Source organism: Lemur catta, chromosome 1 (genome assembly GCF_020740605.2).
Source record: "Lemur catta isolate mLemCat1 chromosome 1, mLemCat1.pri, whole genome shotgun sequence".
Lineage (NCBI taxonomy): Eukaryota > Metazoa > Chordata > Mammalia > Primates > Lemuridae > Lemur > Lemur catta.
This window is the reverse complement of record NC_059128.1, coordinates 205,305,243-205,322,835: the sequence shown is the minus strand read 5'-3', so window position 1 is coordinate 205,322,835 and position 17,593 is coordinate 205,305,243. Positions and strand designations below refer to the sequence as shown.

Sequence of the window (17,593 nt, the reverse complement as noted above, 5' to 3'; positions counted from 1 at the left end):
GATGCCGGAAGTGACGCCTGGTTGGAGGAAACGCGATTTGCTTAGTTATGTGAAAAAATGGCTGCTGCCAGTTTGGCTATTGTTTGTAGAAGAGTCTCAGCCGCCCTGAAGGCGTCCAGATCGTTAATAACTCTTCCGGTCCCTGCCAGCACAGGGTAAGTGATGTATGGAATAGGTTTGTCCACCTTCCAGCTTTGGATCTTGTTTTTCTGCTGAGATCCCGAGAACAGGTTAGGGATGGAAAAGCCGCCTGGGTGGCAGAGCCGGAACCCACCTATGTGTGAGGAGTGAGTGACCTTGGAGACGTTGTCCACCTTCCTTCCTTCACGTTCCTTCCTCAAACATTTTGTTGTCCTCTTCTGTGAAACAGACAATAGGTGTAGGTGGGGTTTGTAGATGAGCAGCATTTGTTGAAGTAAACCTAGAGGTACAGAAGCATGCTCTTGGGCTGGGTGAGTTGAGAAAAACTTGACCCAACTGCATGGAACGGCAGGCTGTGTCAGGTTTGGATGGATAAAAAAGAAAGGGCCTTTGTATTTCCGGGATCTGTCAAAAAGAGATTGTTCAGTAAATTTTGAATAAATTATGAAAGTAGACAAATGGACGGCAAGTAACCCTGCAGGTATGAAAAAGGAGCACCTTAGAAATGGTGTTCATTATTTCGAGGTGGGAAGACAACTTGTCTTCTGGACAGACTGATAGTTTTTGACTCTAGGATGTGTGGTTTCCCACCCTTTATTGACAGTTGTCTAAAATGAGTTGAATTTTGTAAACAGTAGGGTATGTCAGATTTTTTTTATAGGAAGTAAAAATGCATTCAGGTATATGCTTTTGAATGCATAAGCAATTATTGAGTATATATTATGTGCTAATGTATTATTACGCTAACCTCAAAGGTAAGCATTCTTTTTCCATTTCACAGAGGCTCAGATGTTATAACTTGACCAAGGTGGCAAACTTGGATCAATTGTCTTTTACTTCATCTTTTTTCCTTTAAAAGGAAATAATTTTAGCCTTTTTATTTTAAGATGAATATATGTTCATTTCCAGACACTTTGGAAAATGGAGTATTTTGAAGAAGAAAGTAAAAATCAGCTTTAATTCTACCACCCAGAGATACATAGGTTTCCTTCCATTCTTTTTAACATTGCATAATACACACATATGTAATTTTTAAATAAAATTAGTATCATATTTACATATATCCATGTTTGTGCTCTATAGTTTTCTCAACTTTTTATTGAAAAAATTTTCAAACAAACAGAAAAGTTGTAGGAGTAATACAAAGAATAACCCTCTTTTTATTCATGCTCTTTTTTCTGAGCTACTTGAGGCATGTCAGAATTTCAAACATAATGACACTTCATCACATATCTTCAAAGAACAAGGACATTATCTTAATACCACAATACAGTGATCACACTCAGGATATTTAGTATTGATACAATACTATAATTATACTGCTATTATCTAGCATACATTCCAAATTCAAAAGTCCTCAGTTGTCCTGGTCATTTTTTTTTCTTTTTGATTCAGGATCCAGTGAAGGATCATTTATTGAATTAGTTGTCATGTTTCTTTAGTATCTTTTAGTCTAGAACAGTGTCTTCTTTTTTTCTTTCATGATGTTGACATTTTTGTTAAGATTAGCTTTTGAAGAATCTCTCTCCATTTTAGATTTTGCTGATTATTTCCTCATGATTAGATTCAGCTTAAATATTTCTGGTTGAAATACAACACTTGTGATACACTTCACTATTTTGTTTTAAATCATTTCTCCAGGTCATTAAATAATTTTTAAGACATAATTTTTAAATTATTGCATAATAATTTATGATATAGATACATAATAATTTTAACAATTTCCCAGTTGCACATAATTATCAACCTTTTGATATCATATATAATGTTTTAATAAACATTTTAATTGTTTAATTAAATTTTTTTTTTTAGAGACAGGGTCTCATTATGTCATCTAGGCTGGAGTGCATTGAGCTGATAATAGCTCAAGACAGCCTTGAACTCCTGGGCTCAAGTGATCAGCCTCCCAAGTAGCTACAAGCTTGCAGCACCAAACCTGACTATTTTATGTTTTGTAGAGACTTGATCTTGCTATCTTGCCCAGGCTGTGGTCTCAAACTCCTTTTCCTCATGTGATCTTCTCACCTCGGCCTCCTAAAGGGCTGGGATTGTAGTTGTGAGCCCAGCCAACATTGTAATTTATAAATTCCCATCTATGATGATTTCTTTAGTTAAAATTTCTAGATGTAGAATTACCAAGTTAAAGGAGGAAGCATTTTGGACCCCTGACACGTTGCAAAATTGACCTTCAGAATATTTTTACCTTAAAATATAATTATATAAATATATTACCTCTGAAATTATAGGATAGCAACTTCTATAATGCTTGTTAAAAATACATTCTAAAGCATTTTAAAAGTTTATTGCTTGTGCAGAAACCCTGAGTAGGCTTTTTTAACATTATAGATGAGGAAATGATTCTGTTTATTACTTTTAAAATCCAAATATTATGAAACTTTAAGCACTTGTTTATATGCATTCAGTTGCAGGCTTTCTCTTAATTTGTTACCTAAGAATATACCAGATGTCACATCCTTTCACCAGTGCAAATTACTTCATACTACATCATCAAGAAAAGGACTGGAAGAATTTTTTGATGACCCAAAGAACTGGGGAGAAGAAAAAGTAAAATCTGGTGAGATATTTGGACTGGTCAATATTAACTGTATTTATTGAACCCTCCATCACTGTAGGATTATTTATCCAATTTAGGAATTATTTAGGTGTTTCCTTTTTTGATTTCCTTTGGGACTGTCTACTAGAGAAAATTGAAAGGACAGTGTAATAGTAGACTTAATTGTTCCTTGGCAGATTGGCAAAAGGATTAGAAGAGGAGTAGGTTGAAATTATTAATTAAAGTGAAGTTTAGGGTTTATTTTAGGTTTCATTTTTTAGTGATAATTAAAATTATAACAATATAAGTGTTTTCTCACTAGGGTGTGAAAATGCATTTTGTACTAATGCTAACATTTTTGAATGCTATTTGTTAATCATATTTTCATATGTGTTATTCAATTTAGTCCTAATTACATGTCACGTTATATGATATAATAAAGCTATTAACTATCTTACAGATGAAGAAACAGGTTTAAAGTGGTTAAGTAATTTGCCAAGGGGATATAACTAGAAACATTATTTCAGGTTATGAATTATGATTTTAATAGGAGCATCATGGACCTGTCAGCAATTAAGGAACAAAAGTAATGAAGATTTACATAAACTTTGGTAAGTATACAAAGTATATTAACATCGTGTTTCAAATAGTTACAGTATAACAATGAGGTAAAAAACTTTGTATCTATCTGATATGAGAAATTGAGTAAAGTGATTTGTCTTATAGTACTGTGGATAATATATAAGATCGTGAAAAATTTTATAAATATGACACTTTAGATTGCATTAAGACAAATATGTCACAGTTCTCAAGTACTTGGCGGTTTAGAAATTTTACTGTAACTGCTACTGGTCATATTAACACCTTTATACTAATAGTTTCAGTAAACTAACTCATAAATGAAATGGGGAATAGTTGGTCGTATTTATATTTCTCTCCTTTTTATTACCTTTTTTGTGGTCTGTAATCTTTGGCTTATTTGCTTTGGTGGTGTGTTGGACGGTGCATTTAATTGAGAATTTAGGTAGATTTTTCTGGCATGTTCTCCTGATGAATTAGAGAGGCCTAAAAAGATTTAAGACAGAGTTGCATTTTTAACGCACTTTTAGCCGAAAGATGTGTTTTGTATGGACTGTACTTATTTTTATTTATTTTATTTTTTTTTGAGACAGAGTCTGGCTTTGTTGCCTAGGCTAGAGTGCCATGCTTCAGCCTAACTCACAGCAACCTCAAACTCCTAGGCTCCTGCCTCAGCTTCCCAAGTAGCTGGGACTACAGGCGCTTGCCATCACGCCCGCCTAATTTTTTGTTTCTATTTTTAGTTGCCCAGCTTGCGCTTGCTCAGGCCGGTCTCAAACTCCTAACCTCAAGCGATCCTCCTGCCTCGCCCTCCCAGAGTGCTAGTATTACGGGCATGAGCCACCACGCCCAGCCTAAACTGTACTTATTTTTAAAATTGGAAAATTTCACACACAAAGTAAGGATTTCTGGCTTCTCTTAAATAATCAGACCTGTGATTTGGCAACACAGGCCTTGTATGACCTGTATGGCAATAACTGGCTGCTCTTTATAGCAGCTGCCCCTTCTAGATGAAGCAGCGCACACTACTTCTACCCACCCTGTTGTTCTTTCACCACATCAACTTCACTCATGATTATTATCTGCCTAGGCACTCTAGTAGTAGGCATTGACATCTTTATCCCCTGATTTGAAGGGTTATCTTTCATGGCAGATTAAAGAATTATAAAGTATTTATAAAAACCACTAATACTATGTTTATTCATTTTAGAAAAATAAGTTGTATTAAAGCATTGTTAATGTGAGTTATTAGTGAAAGGATAGTTAGGGCCGTTTCAGCATTCATCATGGCTACAACCAAATAATCTTCTGCCACTCCTTCCCCTAAAATTGTCTTCTTCCATAGTATAAAATATCCCAATTCCTTTGTTTCATTTTCAGTGCCCTCCATGTTTATTTCCTTTCTATTCTGATTCTCAAACAGATGTATTCAGATGACCTATTCTTACTTCAGCTCTACTGGTTCAGTACCTTTGATTGTTTGCTTTGCTCGTTTGCTTTGCTCTCCCTTTCATCCTAATAAATCCCATCTCCCCTATTAAGCTTTCCCTTCATCTTAGCTAGAAGGGATGTCTCCTCTTTCCCACTTAATTCTTCTGGTACTTGTCTGTCCCGTGCAGTATGCTACATCACATTGTAGTTTCAGAAGTGAAAATAGAATGGATTTTGCACACACAGAGTCCAGGATTTGTTTCTTGAATTAGCTGTGTGACCCAGCATACCTTACTTCTCTCTGTCTTAGTTTCTTCATTTAGGAAGTGGAAATAATACCAACCTTAAAAGGTTGTTGTGAGGATTAAATAAAGTAATGTATATAAAGTGCTAAGCACACTGCCTGGCATATAACAGATCCTCAGTAAATATTTTTATCTTCCATCTTCTTGTTCCACTTGGAATGTAAGGACCATGCTTTATGCTTCTTTGTAACTCTCCTAGCACTTAATACAATATGTGGTACATGGAAAGTTTATTGAACAAATGGATAGGCAAAGATACCATTCTGTATAAAGGATTATTCTTTGTAGTGATATTCTGTATATTGAGATTTCTAAATGGCTTTCAAGTACAGATCATTAATTTTGATGTCATAAATCACAGCTTTATTTACATAGCCACATGACAAGCTTTGTGTTCTTTTATACAGGTATGTCCTACTGAAAGAAAGAAACATGCTGTTAACCCTAGAGCAGGAGGCCAAGCGGCAGAGCTTGCCAATGCCAAGTCCAGAGCGGTTAGAGAAGGTAAGGGTTAGGGGAGGCTGGAGACTGGAGTAGAGGATAAAAGCTAAATGGAGTGAGCGTATGTTTCCTGTATTGTCAAATAGATTTCTTTTTTTCTATTTCTGTTTGATTTTTGGTAAATGTAGAGTTGTGCAACCATTACAGTTATCTCATTTTAGAACATTTCCATTATCCCAAAAAGAAATCTCAAACCTACCTGCAGTCATTCCTAATTCCTACCTGCATCCCCAGCATACGTGTGGACAAATGTTTTCATTTGAATAGATACCTAGGAGGGAAATTGCTGGGTCATATGGTAAACCTGTGTTTAACATTTTAAGAAACCACCGAAGTATTTTCTAAAGTAAGTGCACCACTTTACATTTCTGGTTTTGCTTTAACCACTTCCTCACCAACTAGATCAATTTTTTAATGCATTTTTTTTTTACTGTGGTCAAAATCATATAACATAAAATTTACCATCTTAATCATTTTTAAGTTTACAGTCAGCAGTGTTTAATGTATTTATGTAGTTGTGAAGGATCAGTTATTTTTAAATTAGGTTTTCTTCATCATTGACAGAAATATCTCTTGTGTTCCTATTCCCACTCCAAGGTAATCAATCTTATGTGTTGCTTATTTATCCATCAGAATTTTTCTATACATTTAGAAGTGTGTCTCATTATTTTTATTTACACAAATTTGATGATACTTTATATACTCTTCTTAAACTTGTATTTTTCACTTACCTAGTATATCCTGGATATCTTTCTATATCAATATGTAGATCTGCCTTTTTTAAAAAAGTACATTTAAGATAATTTTTCTATGTGGAAGTTTTATATTTTTATTTAGTTAGATTTATGAGGTTTTTTCCTAGATTGCTTTCAAGATCAACTCTATTGATTTTTCTGTGCTATAGAAAATAGTCAGTGAGGCCAGGCATGGTGGCTCATGCCTGTAATCCTAGCACTCTGGGAGGCCAAGGCAGGTGGATCATTTGAGCTCGGGAGTTCGAGACCAGCCTAAGCAAGAGGGAGACCCTGTCTGTACTAAAAATAGAAGGAAATTAGCTGGGCAACTAAAAATGTATAGAAAAAATTAGCCGGGCATGGTGGCGCATGCCTGTAGTCCCAGCTACTTGGGAGGCTGAGGCAGGAGGATCGCTCAAACCCAGAAGTTTGAGGTTGCTGCGAGCTAGGCTGATGCCACGGCACTCTAGCCTGGGCAACAGAGTGAGACTCTGTCTCAAAAAAAAAAAGAAAGAAAAGAAAATAGTGACAACAGAACTCAGTTTTTGTAATGGCGTTAGTCCTGCTGCCTAACCTCAGCTACTTTAGTTTCTTTTCCTCACACCAGTTACAACCATAATTGCTACATTGCCTTTAAGAAGGAAGGACATAATATCCCTGGAGAAAGTCACAGAAGGTCTGGAATAAAACCTCAAGTATTTACCCTAATTAGGGAGGGTAAATACTTGGCCCGTGTGAATTCCTTCAAACTGGGCCCAGAGAATAACTCTGATTTAGTGAAAGTTGAGTTTTATAACGTTTTTTTTAAACTTTATCTTGACATAATATTAGACTTAGAGAAAAATTACAAGAATAGTACAAAGAATTCCCATATACCCCTCATTTAGATTCCTCATGTGATTATTTTACCACATTTGCATTATCTCTGCCTCCACCACCCCTCCACACAATTTTTTTCTCAAATGTTTGAAAGTAAGTTATATACATTATAACCCTTTATCCATAAAAACTTAATTGTATTCAAGACCAGCCTGAGCAAGAGCGAGACCCCTGTCTCTACTAAAAATAGAAATTATCTGGACAACTAAAAATATATAGAAAAAATTAGCCAGGCATGGTGGCACATGCCTGTAGTCCCAGCTACTTGGGAGGCTGAGGCAGAAGGATCGCTTGAGCCCAGGAGTTTGAGGTTGCTGTGAGCTAGGCTGAGGCCACGGCACTCTAGCCAGGGTGACAGAGCAAGACTCTGTCTCAAAACAAACAAAAAAAACTTAATTGTATATTTCCAGAAAACCAAGGATATTCCCTTGTATAACGACTATATAATTTTTAAAATCAAGAAATTAACATTGGTAAAATATTACCTGTAATCTACAGATCTTATTTAGATTTTAACACTTATCCCAACAATAAAGCAAAAGAAAATCTTGAATCACACATTTTCAGTTTTTGTGTCTCTTCAGTCTCCTTTAAGGTGGAGACTCAGTTTCTGTGTTTCATGACATTGACTTTTTTTTTCAGTTTAGGGGTCTTTCATTTTTTACACATCTTATGCCATGAATTCATAGGGGATAGGTTCCAGGAGCTCAGGCTCCTTTCCATTGCTTCTCACAAAGTGTGCTTCTCTGGGTGGAGTAGGCTGGCACTTCAGTTGAACCCAGGTATCTTTCTCTTTGGCTTCCTCCTTTTTCTAATCATTTTCCTTCACGTTTCAGGAAGCTATCTTGGTTCTTAGAGTGCTTAATATGCTCAATACACCCATTAATCCTCTTAGCAAGAATCTTGCTCTTTTTTGTTTACAGTGCCAACCGCATGCTAGGTTAACATTGTAGACTCTTCCAGTTTTGCCATGGTAACATTTGTGAGGCATGCCTTTTTGGGTTTTTTTTTTGTTGTTGTTGTTTTGTGGTTTTTTTTGAGACAGAGTCTCACTTTGTTGCCTGGGCTAGAGTGAGTGCCGTGGCGTCAGCCTAGCTCACAGCAACCTCAAACTCCTGGGCTTAAGCGATCCTACTGCCTCAGCCTCCCGAGTAGCTGGGACTACAGGCATGCGCCACCATGCCCAGCTAATTTTTTCTATATAGATTTTTAGCTGTCCAAATCATTTCTTTCTATTTTTGGTAGAGACAGGGTCTCACTCTTGCTCAGGCTGGTCTCGAACTCCTGACCTCGAGCGATCCACCCACCTCGGCCTCCCAGAGTGCTAGGATTACAGGTGTGAGCCACTGCGCCCAGCCGAGGCATGCCTTTTTGAACAGTATCCAGTCTCTTGATGTCTACAATATCACCTTTCTTGTGGATTCTCATGTATGTGGCCAAAGGAACAAATCCGTGTTTTCTACAAGGCATGGACAACATGTGTCAGGTGCCTCTCCTCTTTCCCTTTGTGTTCATCATTTTGGTAGATTACTGGAAGATGGCGGTTCCGACCTAAAGGAAGGACGTTGACATTTTTGAAGAGTATAGGCCAGTCCCTCAATTTGAGTTTGTGTGATGTTTCTCGTGATAAGATTGGCAGGAATATCATAGAAGTGATGCCATATTTTTCCACAGTGCATCATATCAGGAGGTGTACAGGATATTGATTTATTCTGTGACTGTTGATATTAGCACTGATAACTTGACTAAGGTGGTCTTTCGGTTTTTTCCGCTATATGCAGTAGTTACTATTTTTTCTTTGTATTTAAATAAATAATACTTAGAAATAGTTTAAATATCCTATAACTCCTCAACTTTCACTCACTGGTTTTAGCATACATTGATGATTCTTATCTGAATCAGTTATTATTACAATGTTTGCTAGATGGTGTTTTCTAATCCTATCATTTTTTCTACATTTATTGTCTTCTGAAAGGAAGGGCTTTCCCTTCTCCCCATTTCTCTCTGTGTTAGTTCATTGATTCTATCAGTGTGGACTTGTGAATTGCAATTTTATTCAGTGGGTTATAATCTTTTAATATTAATACTATCATTCCTGATTTGGCCATTGTGAGTTCCTTCAAGCTGGGCCCTTTGTCCTCATCACTCTTTGATGGGGCACAGCATGATGTTCTGGATTCATCTTGTCCTTTCTCTGCCCCAGGCCTGGAATCAGCCATTTAACAGTGGAGTATTCTCCTTTTAATGGAGAATAATATAAACTAAGATCTGCATTGTAGGTGTCCTTCTTGCTACGTAACATTTATAAAGTGATGTGGTTTATTTTCAGGTATGTTTCCTAACTCGGCTAAGAAAATTTATGTTTTAGAGACTTTTTAAATTTTATTGACAAGTAAGGATGCTTTATAAATAACACATTGTTTACTTGATGAAAAAGCTTTTGCTGTAACAGTGCTATTGTAAGATTTTTGAACTACAATAATAGATTATCCCCTCCTTCTGCTTTAAATGCATAATTCAGGGGTGAACTTCAGCCCAATAGGTTGTATGTACTGTACTTTCTGAATTAGTAGAGTCCAAAATAATGAAAGTTTACTCCAGGTAAGCTATACGTGGTCATAATTTTTTTTTAAACCTCAAATATATCTAGTGTTCCCGGTGTTTTGTGACCAACTACTAAGGAAACTTTATCAAGCAAAAGTCAAAAAGAATTATTCTCAATGTAAGATGTTGAAGCTAACTCAATATAAGATATTGAAAACTGAAGATTTGGAACTGTTTAAGGAAGAGTAAAAAGAGAAAACAAGAATTATAATTGGGATGTAATTTTTATCACTGGGCTGATCTGGGTTGATACCCAGTTCAAGCAGATTAACAACAAGTTTTATTTACAAGACAATATTAAATTTGGGGGAGAAACTTTGCAATTCTGGTAGAATTGTGACTAAAGTAATTAAGTACCCTTTTGAGATTAAAAACCCAGGCTGTACGTGCCTCTCTTCACTTTGTTAGTATTTATTGATCACATAAATATATGATATTGTGTTAATGCCTCTGTGTTTGAAATACAGAAACAAGGCAAATGCTGAAAGACTGAATATAATTTTACAAGTCTGGTTTTTTAGTCTCTTTTAAAAAATGTGTTTCAAGGGTTATTCTCTAAATTTAATTACTAACTACAAATAGAATTGTGTGTTCCAGACTCTCAAACACAGTCCCATTAATTTTGTATTCTCTCTTATATAAACAAGCTGACACTCTTGGCTCTGAGAAACTTATCAACTAGAAAAGAAGGCTCTTTGAGGTTGACTTGTTTTGAATAAGGTATACCTAATTGATGCTTCTGATTTTTCTGCACATCTATTGGCACAAACATTTGAACGTTAACTCTCTGGATTTGGTAGCTGTTTACTTTTTATCTTTGTGAGCTAACATTAGATTTCAGTTAGAAGCCTCAAGCCCTGCCCTTGCTTGGGCAAATTGTTTAATGTAGTCAGTCAACAGCCAGATTTACTACACATTCCTAAAGGTTAGAGAGCTTTGTGTTAAGCCCTTACCAGTGTGGCCCCTTCACTGTGCTAAGTTTGTCTATCTTCAAAAAAGGATTTGTTTTGCCTGTCTTTTATTTCTCAAGGATTTTTTTAGAAATTCAAATAGAGGAAGACGTTGAGTTCAGCTACTGTAAGGCATTGAGTGAAGTTGGGAAAGTGCTGAGTATGAACTGAATAAACAGGTTATGAGGTAATTTATCTAAAGTTGTGAAACTTTCACATCTGTTTCAGATCTCTTAGCTACCTGGGGAATTATCTTTATAACCTAATCTGCACTTTTTTTTGAGGATTCTTATAAGAAACAAATGTGTGTATGCAGTGTTTGATATCTGTTGTGATGTTCTGGGGTGATAGACGCACAAACGGTTTTCAGTATGTATTTAGAACTGTGAAAAAGTTTGGCTCATCTGATATTACAATTCCCAATATGTGAATATTTATTTATAAACAAATATATGTTGATCTACTAATGTATTACTACATATATTAGAAAACAATAGAAATCTTAAAAGGATAAAAGTAAATAGAAGTTTAATAGTATCATCTTGCATCTTGATGAATCTTTGGAGATTAGTACCAAGATAGACTGATATTCCTTTCCCTGTAATAGCAACAGCTGCCGGGCAGGCCAAAATATGTGTGTCTGCATGTGAGGGACACAGTGATTAGTTGAAGTCAAAACATGGTAATTAATATAACAAAGATAGCAAATTGTTACTACTTCTTATTAGCTCACTGGGTTTTTTTTGTTTTCTTTCTTTCTTTTTTTTTTTTTTTTTTTTTGAGACAGAGTCTCGCTCTGTTTCCCGGGCTAGAGTGAGTGCCGTGGCGTCAGCCTAGCTCACAGCAACCTCAAACTCCTGGGCTCAAGCGATCCTCCTGCCTCAGCCTCTCGAGTAGCTGGGACTACAGGCATGTGCCACCATGCCCAGCTAATTTTTTCGATATATATTTTTAGCTGTCCATTCTATTTTTAGTAGAGATGGGGTCTCGCTCTTCCTCAGGCTGGTCTCGAACTCTTGAGCTCAAACGATCCGCCCGCCTCGGCCTCCCAGAGTGCTAGGATTACAGGCGTGAGCCACTGTACCTGGCTGCTCATTGGGTTTTGAAATTACATGAGTCAAATTGGGTCTTCTGAAGGAATCTGTACAAGTGTATGTATCCCACTCCAAACAAAACTAATATATGGAAATGTAACCTAAATAGATTTTCATTTAAATGAAATTATAAGCTTTTTAAAAATTATAGAAAGTGATAATATAGACATTCATGTGTACATACTTGTGCCAAAAAGATCTTTAAGAAATGCTTGAAAGAGTGATTCTTTAGCAAAATATATATTCTCTTTCTTTGGAATTTTGTTATAGGTGATTGTTGAAATTGTATCTTTCCCTTCTCAGGTAGTAGATTCCATGGATGCATTAGATAAAGTTGTCCAGGAAAGAGAAGATGCCCTAAGGCTTCTTCAGACTGGTCAAGAAAATCCTAGACCTGGTGCTTGGAGAAGAGACATCTTTGGAAGAGTCATCTGGTACATAAATTATACTGTGGCTATTCTAAGATAATTGTGGAGATCCCATGCCTCATTCCCCTGCCAGTATCTTTTTTTGATTTTTAATTTGGATTTTTTAATTTTTTTGAGACAGAGTCTCACTCTGTTGCCCCAGCTAGAGTGCAGTGGTATCATCATAGCTCACTGCAACCTCAGACTCCTGGGCTCAAGCGGGTCCTCCTGCCTCAGCCTCCCAAGTATCTGGAACTATAGGCACACACCATCATGTCTGGCTAATTTTTCTATTTTTTGTAGAGACAGGGTCTCGCTCTTGCTCAGGCTGGTCTCAAACTCCTGGCCTCAAGTGATCCTCCCTCCTAGGACTCCCAGAGTGCTAGGTTTATAGGGGTGAGCCACCACGCCTGGCCCCCTGCTAGAATCTTTTAAGGAAGCGCTCACCATACATTGATTATCTAACCATACAGTGATGTATCTAACATAAGAAGAGATCCCAAACCACTTTGGACCACCAGGATATGAATGAAGGTAGCTTTATCTGGTAAAACCGATACCAGCCCAGGCATCCCATTCCCATGATTCAGTTATCTGAATGTTCTTTCTTTATGACAGTGATTCTTAATCTTATGGAAACATATGACCTTTGAGAATTTGATGAAAGTTACAGAAAATGTACATATACACATATAATTTCAGAAGATTATAAAACTTGTGAAGCTAACTTCAGAATACATACCTGTGCTCTTTACCCTTTGAGAACCTGGGAGTATTAATTACAATAAATTTTCAGGGATTAAGGTCACATGAACCAGTTCAGTTTGCTCCCATTGCCATCAGGATAAGCCTTCGGCCAAATTATGAGAACAGTATACCTCCTTGTCTCTCCTACATCTAGATCCCAGAGTCTTGTCAGACTTTGGGAAAGGATCTGATAGTCAGCATTCACACTGAGGTATAAATAATTGAGAAGGCCCAGTCTAGATAAACCTCTCTACTGGGTTGAACAGCCAAGATGAAGCATCTTTAGAATTGTAAACATCTGTCAGCGAAATGGGGAAGGCATTTTGCGTGGCTAGAGCCCTTCCCTGTACTCTGGACATTACACCACTTAATAGCACGTACTCATTTGATAGGTTCTTTTAATGGAGTTTGTGATGAGGGGGCTGCTTGGAGCCATATTCAGGGGATTAGCTGTGCTGTCTGTAACCATCTAATCCAACACAGAAAAGAGAGAAATTGCCAAAACATCTCACTAAAATGTTTATTTTCTGCTAATTTTTATTTGGATTAACCCATTTGAGGTCAATTAAGAAAGTCAAAATGTAGTAAATGTTTTCTATAAGGCAAATAACTTTTTGCTTTCTTGGCAGGCACAAATTCAAGCCGTGGTCTCTACCTTGGCACCTAAATAAAAGCTACCATAGGAAACGATTCTTTGGAATGCCTTATGTGGAACGTTTTAACAGGTGAGCACAAGTACCCTTGACAACGAAACATATTATCTTTATATCAGATGATATGTTAGGCTTTTTAAATCTTAAGTTCTGTTATTATGTAAGTAATAAGAAAAAGGAAAGTCAGGTAAAAAAGAGTTAAAGTCATATATACAATATATATAATCTTACCATCCAAAAATCGCCAGTTAACATTATAGTTCATATCTTTTCAGAAGTTTTACTGCTTTTCTGTTTATTTGTTGATATGTAAATATATAGAAAATCCTACTGTAATGTTAAAATGAAGGTCCGAACAATTCAGTTGCATAAAATGTGAGCTCCTGTTATTGCAAGGCTGAGGAAAAGAAATGGGGCCAGGGAGAGAAGAGAGGTCTGTTGCATTGTATCTGAATACATGGTATCCTGCAGAATGTTGATCTCCAAATATTTCCTATAGTGAATTTTTCCTGCATTAGGTTTATAATTGAATAGGGAGAATACCAGGCTTCTGTTAAGGTAGAGGAGTGAAGTGATCCTATGAATCACCAGCTGATAATTATTATAAGATTTTTAAAAAGAGCTACTTTAAAACACTAGATTCAGGCCAGGTGCAGCAGCTCATGGCTGTAATCCTAGCACTTTGGGAGGCTGAGGCAGGATTGCTTGAGGCCAGGAATTTGAGACCAGCCTGAGCAAGAGTGAGACTGTCTCTACAAAAAAATAGCAAAATCAGCCAGGCGTCGTGTGGTGGTACATGCCTACAGTCCCAGCTACTCAGGAGGCTGAGGCAGGTGGATAGCTTGAGCTCAGGAGTTTGAGGTTGCAATGAGTATGATGATGCCACTACACTCTAGCCCAGGCAACAGAGACCCTGTCTCAAAAAATATAAAAAATAAAGCATTGATCCACATCCCAAACAGACAGAAACAGAGAGTTTTGCTCCCCAAACTGCAATTAGAAGGGAAAAGAAATGCATGTTTGTGGTTTCCCGGGCCAAGGGTGCTACTCAGCTCCCATTGCAGTAGCTGCAGTGAGAGACAGGGTAGGCGAACCACAGGGTTCCTGGTTGTAGGTGCTAAAAATCAGAATTCAAGGCTGGAATGTTAAAGGGGAAAAACTAGTAGCACAAGAAGCACAGCTTTTAACAGCTGCCTTGGATAATACATTCTACTTTGAGCAAGTGTTCCTCAAAAACTGATTTTCTCCCCCAAAAGCTTGTTTCTATACCAAAAAAAAAAAGCTTAAAACAACTTGAACAGGATAGAATTCATCTTTAAACTGAGCTTTAAAGTGTTTAGTATACTTTAGAATAACATTTAAAATTTTTCATCTTCCATACTGAACCAGTTACCTCTCATTTTATCTGCAGTACTTCTGTTCTACATGGGCACTAAACATCAGTCATCTTTTTCATCACCAGTGCTCTAGATCAGCGGTCCCCAACCTTTTTGGCACTAGGGACTGTTTTCGTGGAAGACAGTTTCTCCACAGATGAGGGGAGGAGGGGGGAGATGGTTTTGGGATGATTCAAACACATTACATTTATTGTGCACTTTATTATTATTACATTATAATATATAGTGAAATAATTATACAACTCACCATAGGTTGGGGATCCCTGCTCTAGATTCAATCAATCCTTGATTTAATTCTCCCTGCAGAATGTCTCCGGGATCTGTCTTGTGTTGTCTCTTCCCTAGTGCAGTCCCTCTTCATCAAATTAAATTACTGAACATCTTCCTCACTCTGGTCCATTCAGATATTGCTTCTTTGCTAATTTTCCTCAAGCCTTTTTATCACATCAGTGTTGTTCAAAAACATACAGTAGCTGGGTGCAGTGGCGTGTGCTGGTAGCCCCAACTACTTGGGAGGCTGAGGTGGGAGGATCGCTTGGGTCCACAAGTTCAAGACCAGCCTGGGCAACATAGAGACACCCCCCAACCCCCTGGCATCTTTAAAAACAAAAACATACAGTAGGCTTCTGTCTAAAGGATAAAATCTGTTCCCCACCCAGTATTCCCACAAGTTAGTCTTAACTATTTACCCCTCATCAAAATCAGAACTCTTGCCTTGTTTCTTAAATGTACCTTGCTCATTTCTCCCTTTTGCTTCTCCTGTTCCTACAGCTTTTAAATCTGTCCACTTATTCACATTTAAGACCTAGCTCAGATGCTGAACAACCAAAGAAATCTAACTGTACTGGCTGATTTTTTTCCTCCATGATTTATCCAAAGCTAATGTTGTACCATTTGATCCTTTTGCCCTTTAGTATATAAAAATGGAAGATATAAATAACGTGACTTTTAAAATAATGCATGAGAATTTATCAGTCCGCCATTACTTTTACAGGCTTTATATATATATTCTAGTGATCTTATTTTTGAAACTAGTTTTTTTAGCCTTACCTTCAGAGAATGTGGCATAATCTTCTGAATATTAAGCATAGCAAACCTTTCAGATGGGTTTTTTGGTAAATGGCCAAAATTTAATTGGAACAGATTGATGAATAGAATGGGTAGTCTCATTTTGACTTAGAATCTTTTTATTTTTTTCTATATATGTGCATATTGTCTTTATCCAGATATAACTCTTACTATCTCAGATTTCTGACTTCATAGCACTAGCATATTATAGTTATTTGGTACGTCTCTTAATTGTATTGCTCTATTTCATATAAACATATGCCTACTGGCCAGTAAAATATCCTGTAAAATAACTAGGTTTTTTTTTTTTAAGAGACAGGGTCTCACTCTGTTACCTAGGCTGGAGTACAGTGGCATGATCATAGCTCACTGCAGCCTCAAACTTCCAGGCTGAGGCAAGCTTCCTACCTCAGCCTCCCAAGTAGTTAGCTAGAACTACAGCTGCAGGCCACCAAACCTGGCTAATTTTTAAATTTTTTGTAGAGATGGGGTTTCACTATGTTGTCCAGGCTGGTCTCCAGCAATCCTTCCACCTTGACTTCCCAAAGCACTGGGATTATAGGTGTAAGCCGCTATACCTGGCCCTAAAATGCCGATTTAAGTGCAGCAGAGGTTTGGCATCCATGTTTTTATCATTTTCAATTTTGACGATTCCCAAGTTGACCCTATAGGTCAACATGATTTAGCTGAGGCACAAATGCCTTGTGTCCTGGGATGCTGACTTAGTGGTAAATCTAACTACTGCCTAAATATCATCTCTTAGCAGGGTTTTATTCTCTGTAGGGGAAATGATAAGCTAGAGTGAGTACTATATGAGATTAGGTAATTCCCACAAGTCTCAGGATGTCAAAAGCCTAATGTACTCAATAAAATTAGTGTTTCTAAAATAAGGTAGAAAGTCCAGGATTGGACTTCAGGTCCAATCTGTTACAGGTTTGCAAGATCCAAACGTTCTTTCTAGTCAGGAAATAGGATATATATTGTTACAGGGTTTCAGATGCTTCTGATTTCACATTTGTCTCTTGACTCATGTAGGCTTACAGTAATTATTATTCAGGTTTAATAATGTACATAACATAGCAGATACAAAGACTGGCATGTTTGAGGCTTTTCTGTAATTGATTTGTATATTATTTTGATAGTATTGAGTAATAGGGAAATACTTTTGTGTAAATTGCTGTTATGCTTTTATTATTCTAGACTGGAACTTGAAAAAGCAGCCCGCATCAGAACAAGGAAGAAAAGTTTAGAGAAAAAGAAAGAAAAATTTCTTCAAGAAAAGTTTCCACATCTTTCTGAAGCTCAGAAGTCAAGTCTTGTCTAAGATGTCTGAACTCCTGAATTTACCATTTTATTTTTCTTGCATACTAGTCTATATATAAAAGTAATAAACATGTTAAGTGGTTTAAAGAAATTGTTTTTAGTCAAATGACTTATCAGTTATTATAAGTGTTAATGTGACATGCTAATTCTGGAAGTGGTCATTCTTTTACCAAATTTTTAAAAAATTAGGTAGAAAAAATTCCGATTAAATTCCCATCTTACAAAT

The 17,593-nt window shown here is 36.8% G+C and overlaps 1 protein-coding gene across 1 annotated transcript; it reads left to right on the top strand.

Moving 5' to 3' along the window:
• Positions 1–18: 18 nt before the first annotated feature.
• MRPL47 (mitochondrial ribosomal protein L47) lies at positions 19–17,458 on the top strand. The gene is made up of 7 exons (XM_045539724.1): positions 19–155; positions 2,565–2,716; positions 3,246–3,306; positions 5,418–5,514; positions 12,076–12,206; positions 13,556–13,651; positions 17,245–17,458. Exons 1-7 carry the CDS (start codon positions 58–60, stop codon positions 17,366–17,368), a joined length of 759 nt encoding a protein of 252 aa, XP_045395680.1. The 5' UTR covers positions 19–57; the 3' UTR covers positions 17,369–17,458.
• The last annotated feature ends 135 nt before the right edge of the window (positions 17,459–17,593 follow it).

Coding starts and splice junctions, on each gene's coding strand:
- MRPL47 (XM_045539724.1), top strand. CDS start 58: ATGGCTGCTGCCAGTTTGGCTATTGTTTGTAGAAGAGTCTCAGCCGCC. Junction 2,717..3,245: donor AGAAGAAAAAGTAAAATCTG/GTGAGATATTTG, acceptor TGATTTTAATAG/GAGCATCATGGACCTGTCAG. Junction 12,207..13,555: donor ATCTTTGGAAGAGTCATCTG/GTACATAAATTA, acceptor CTTTCTTGGCAG/GCACAAATTCAAGCCGTGGT.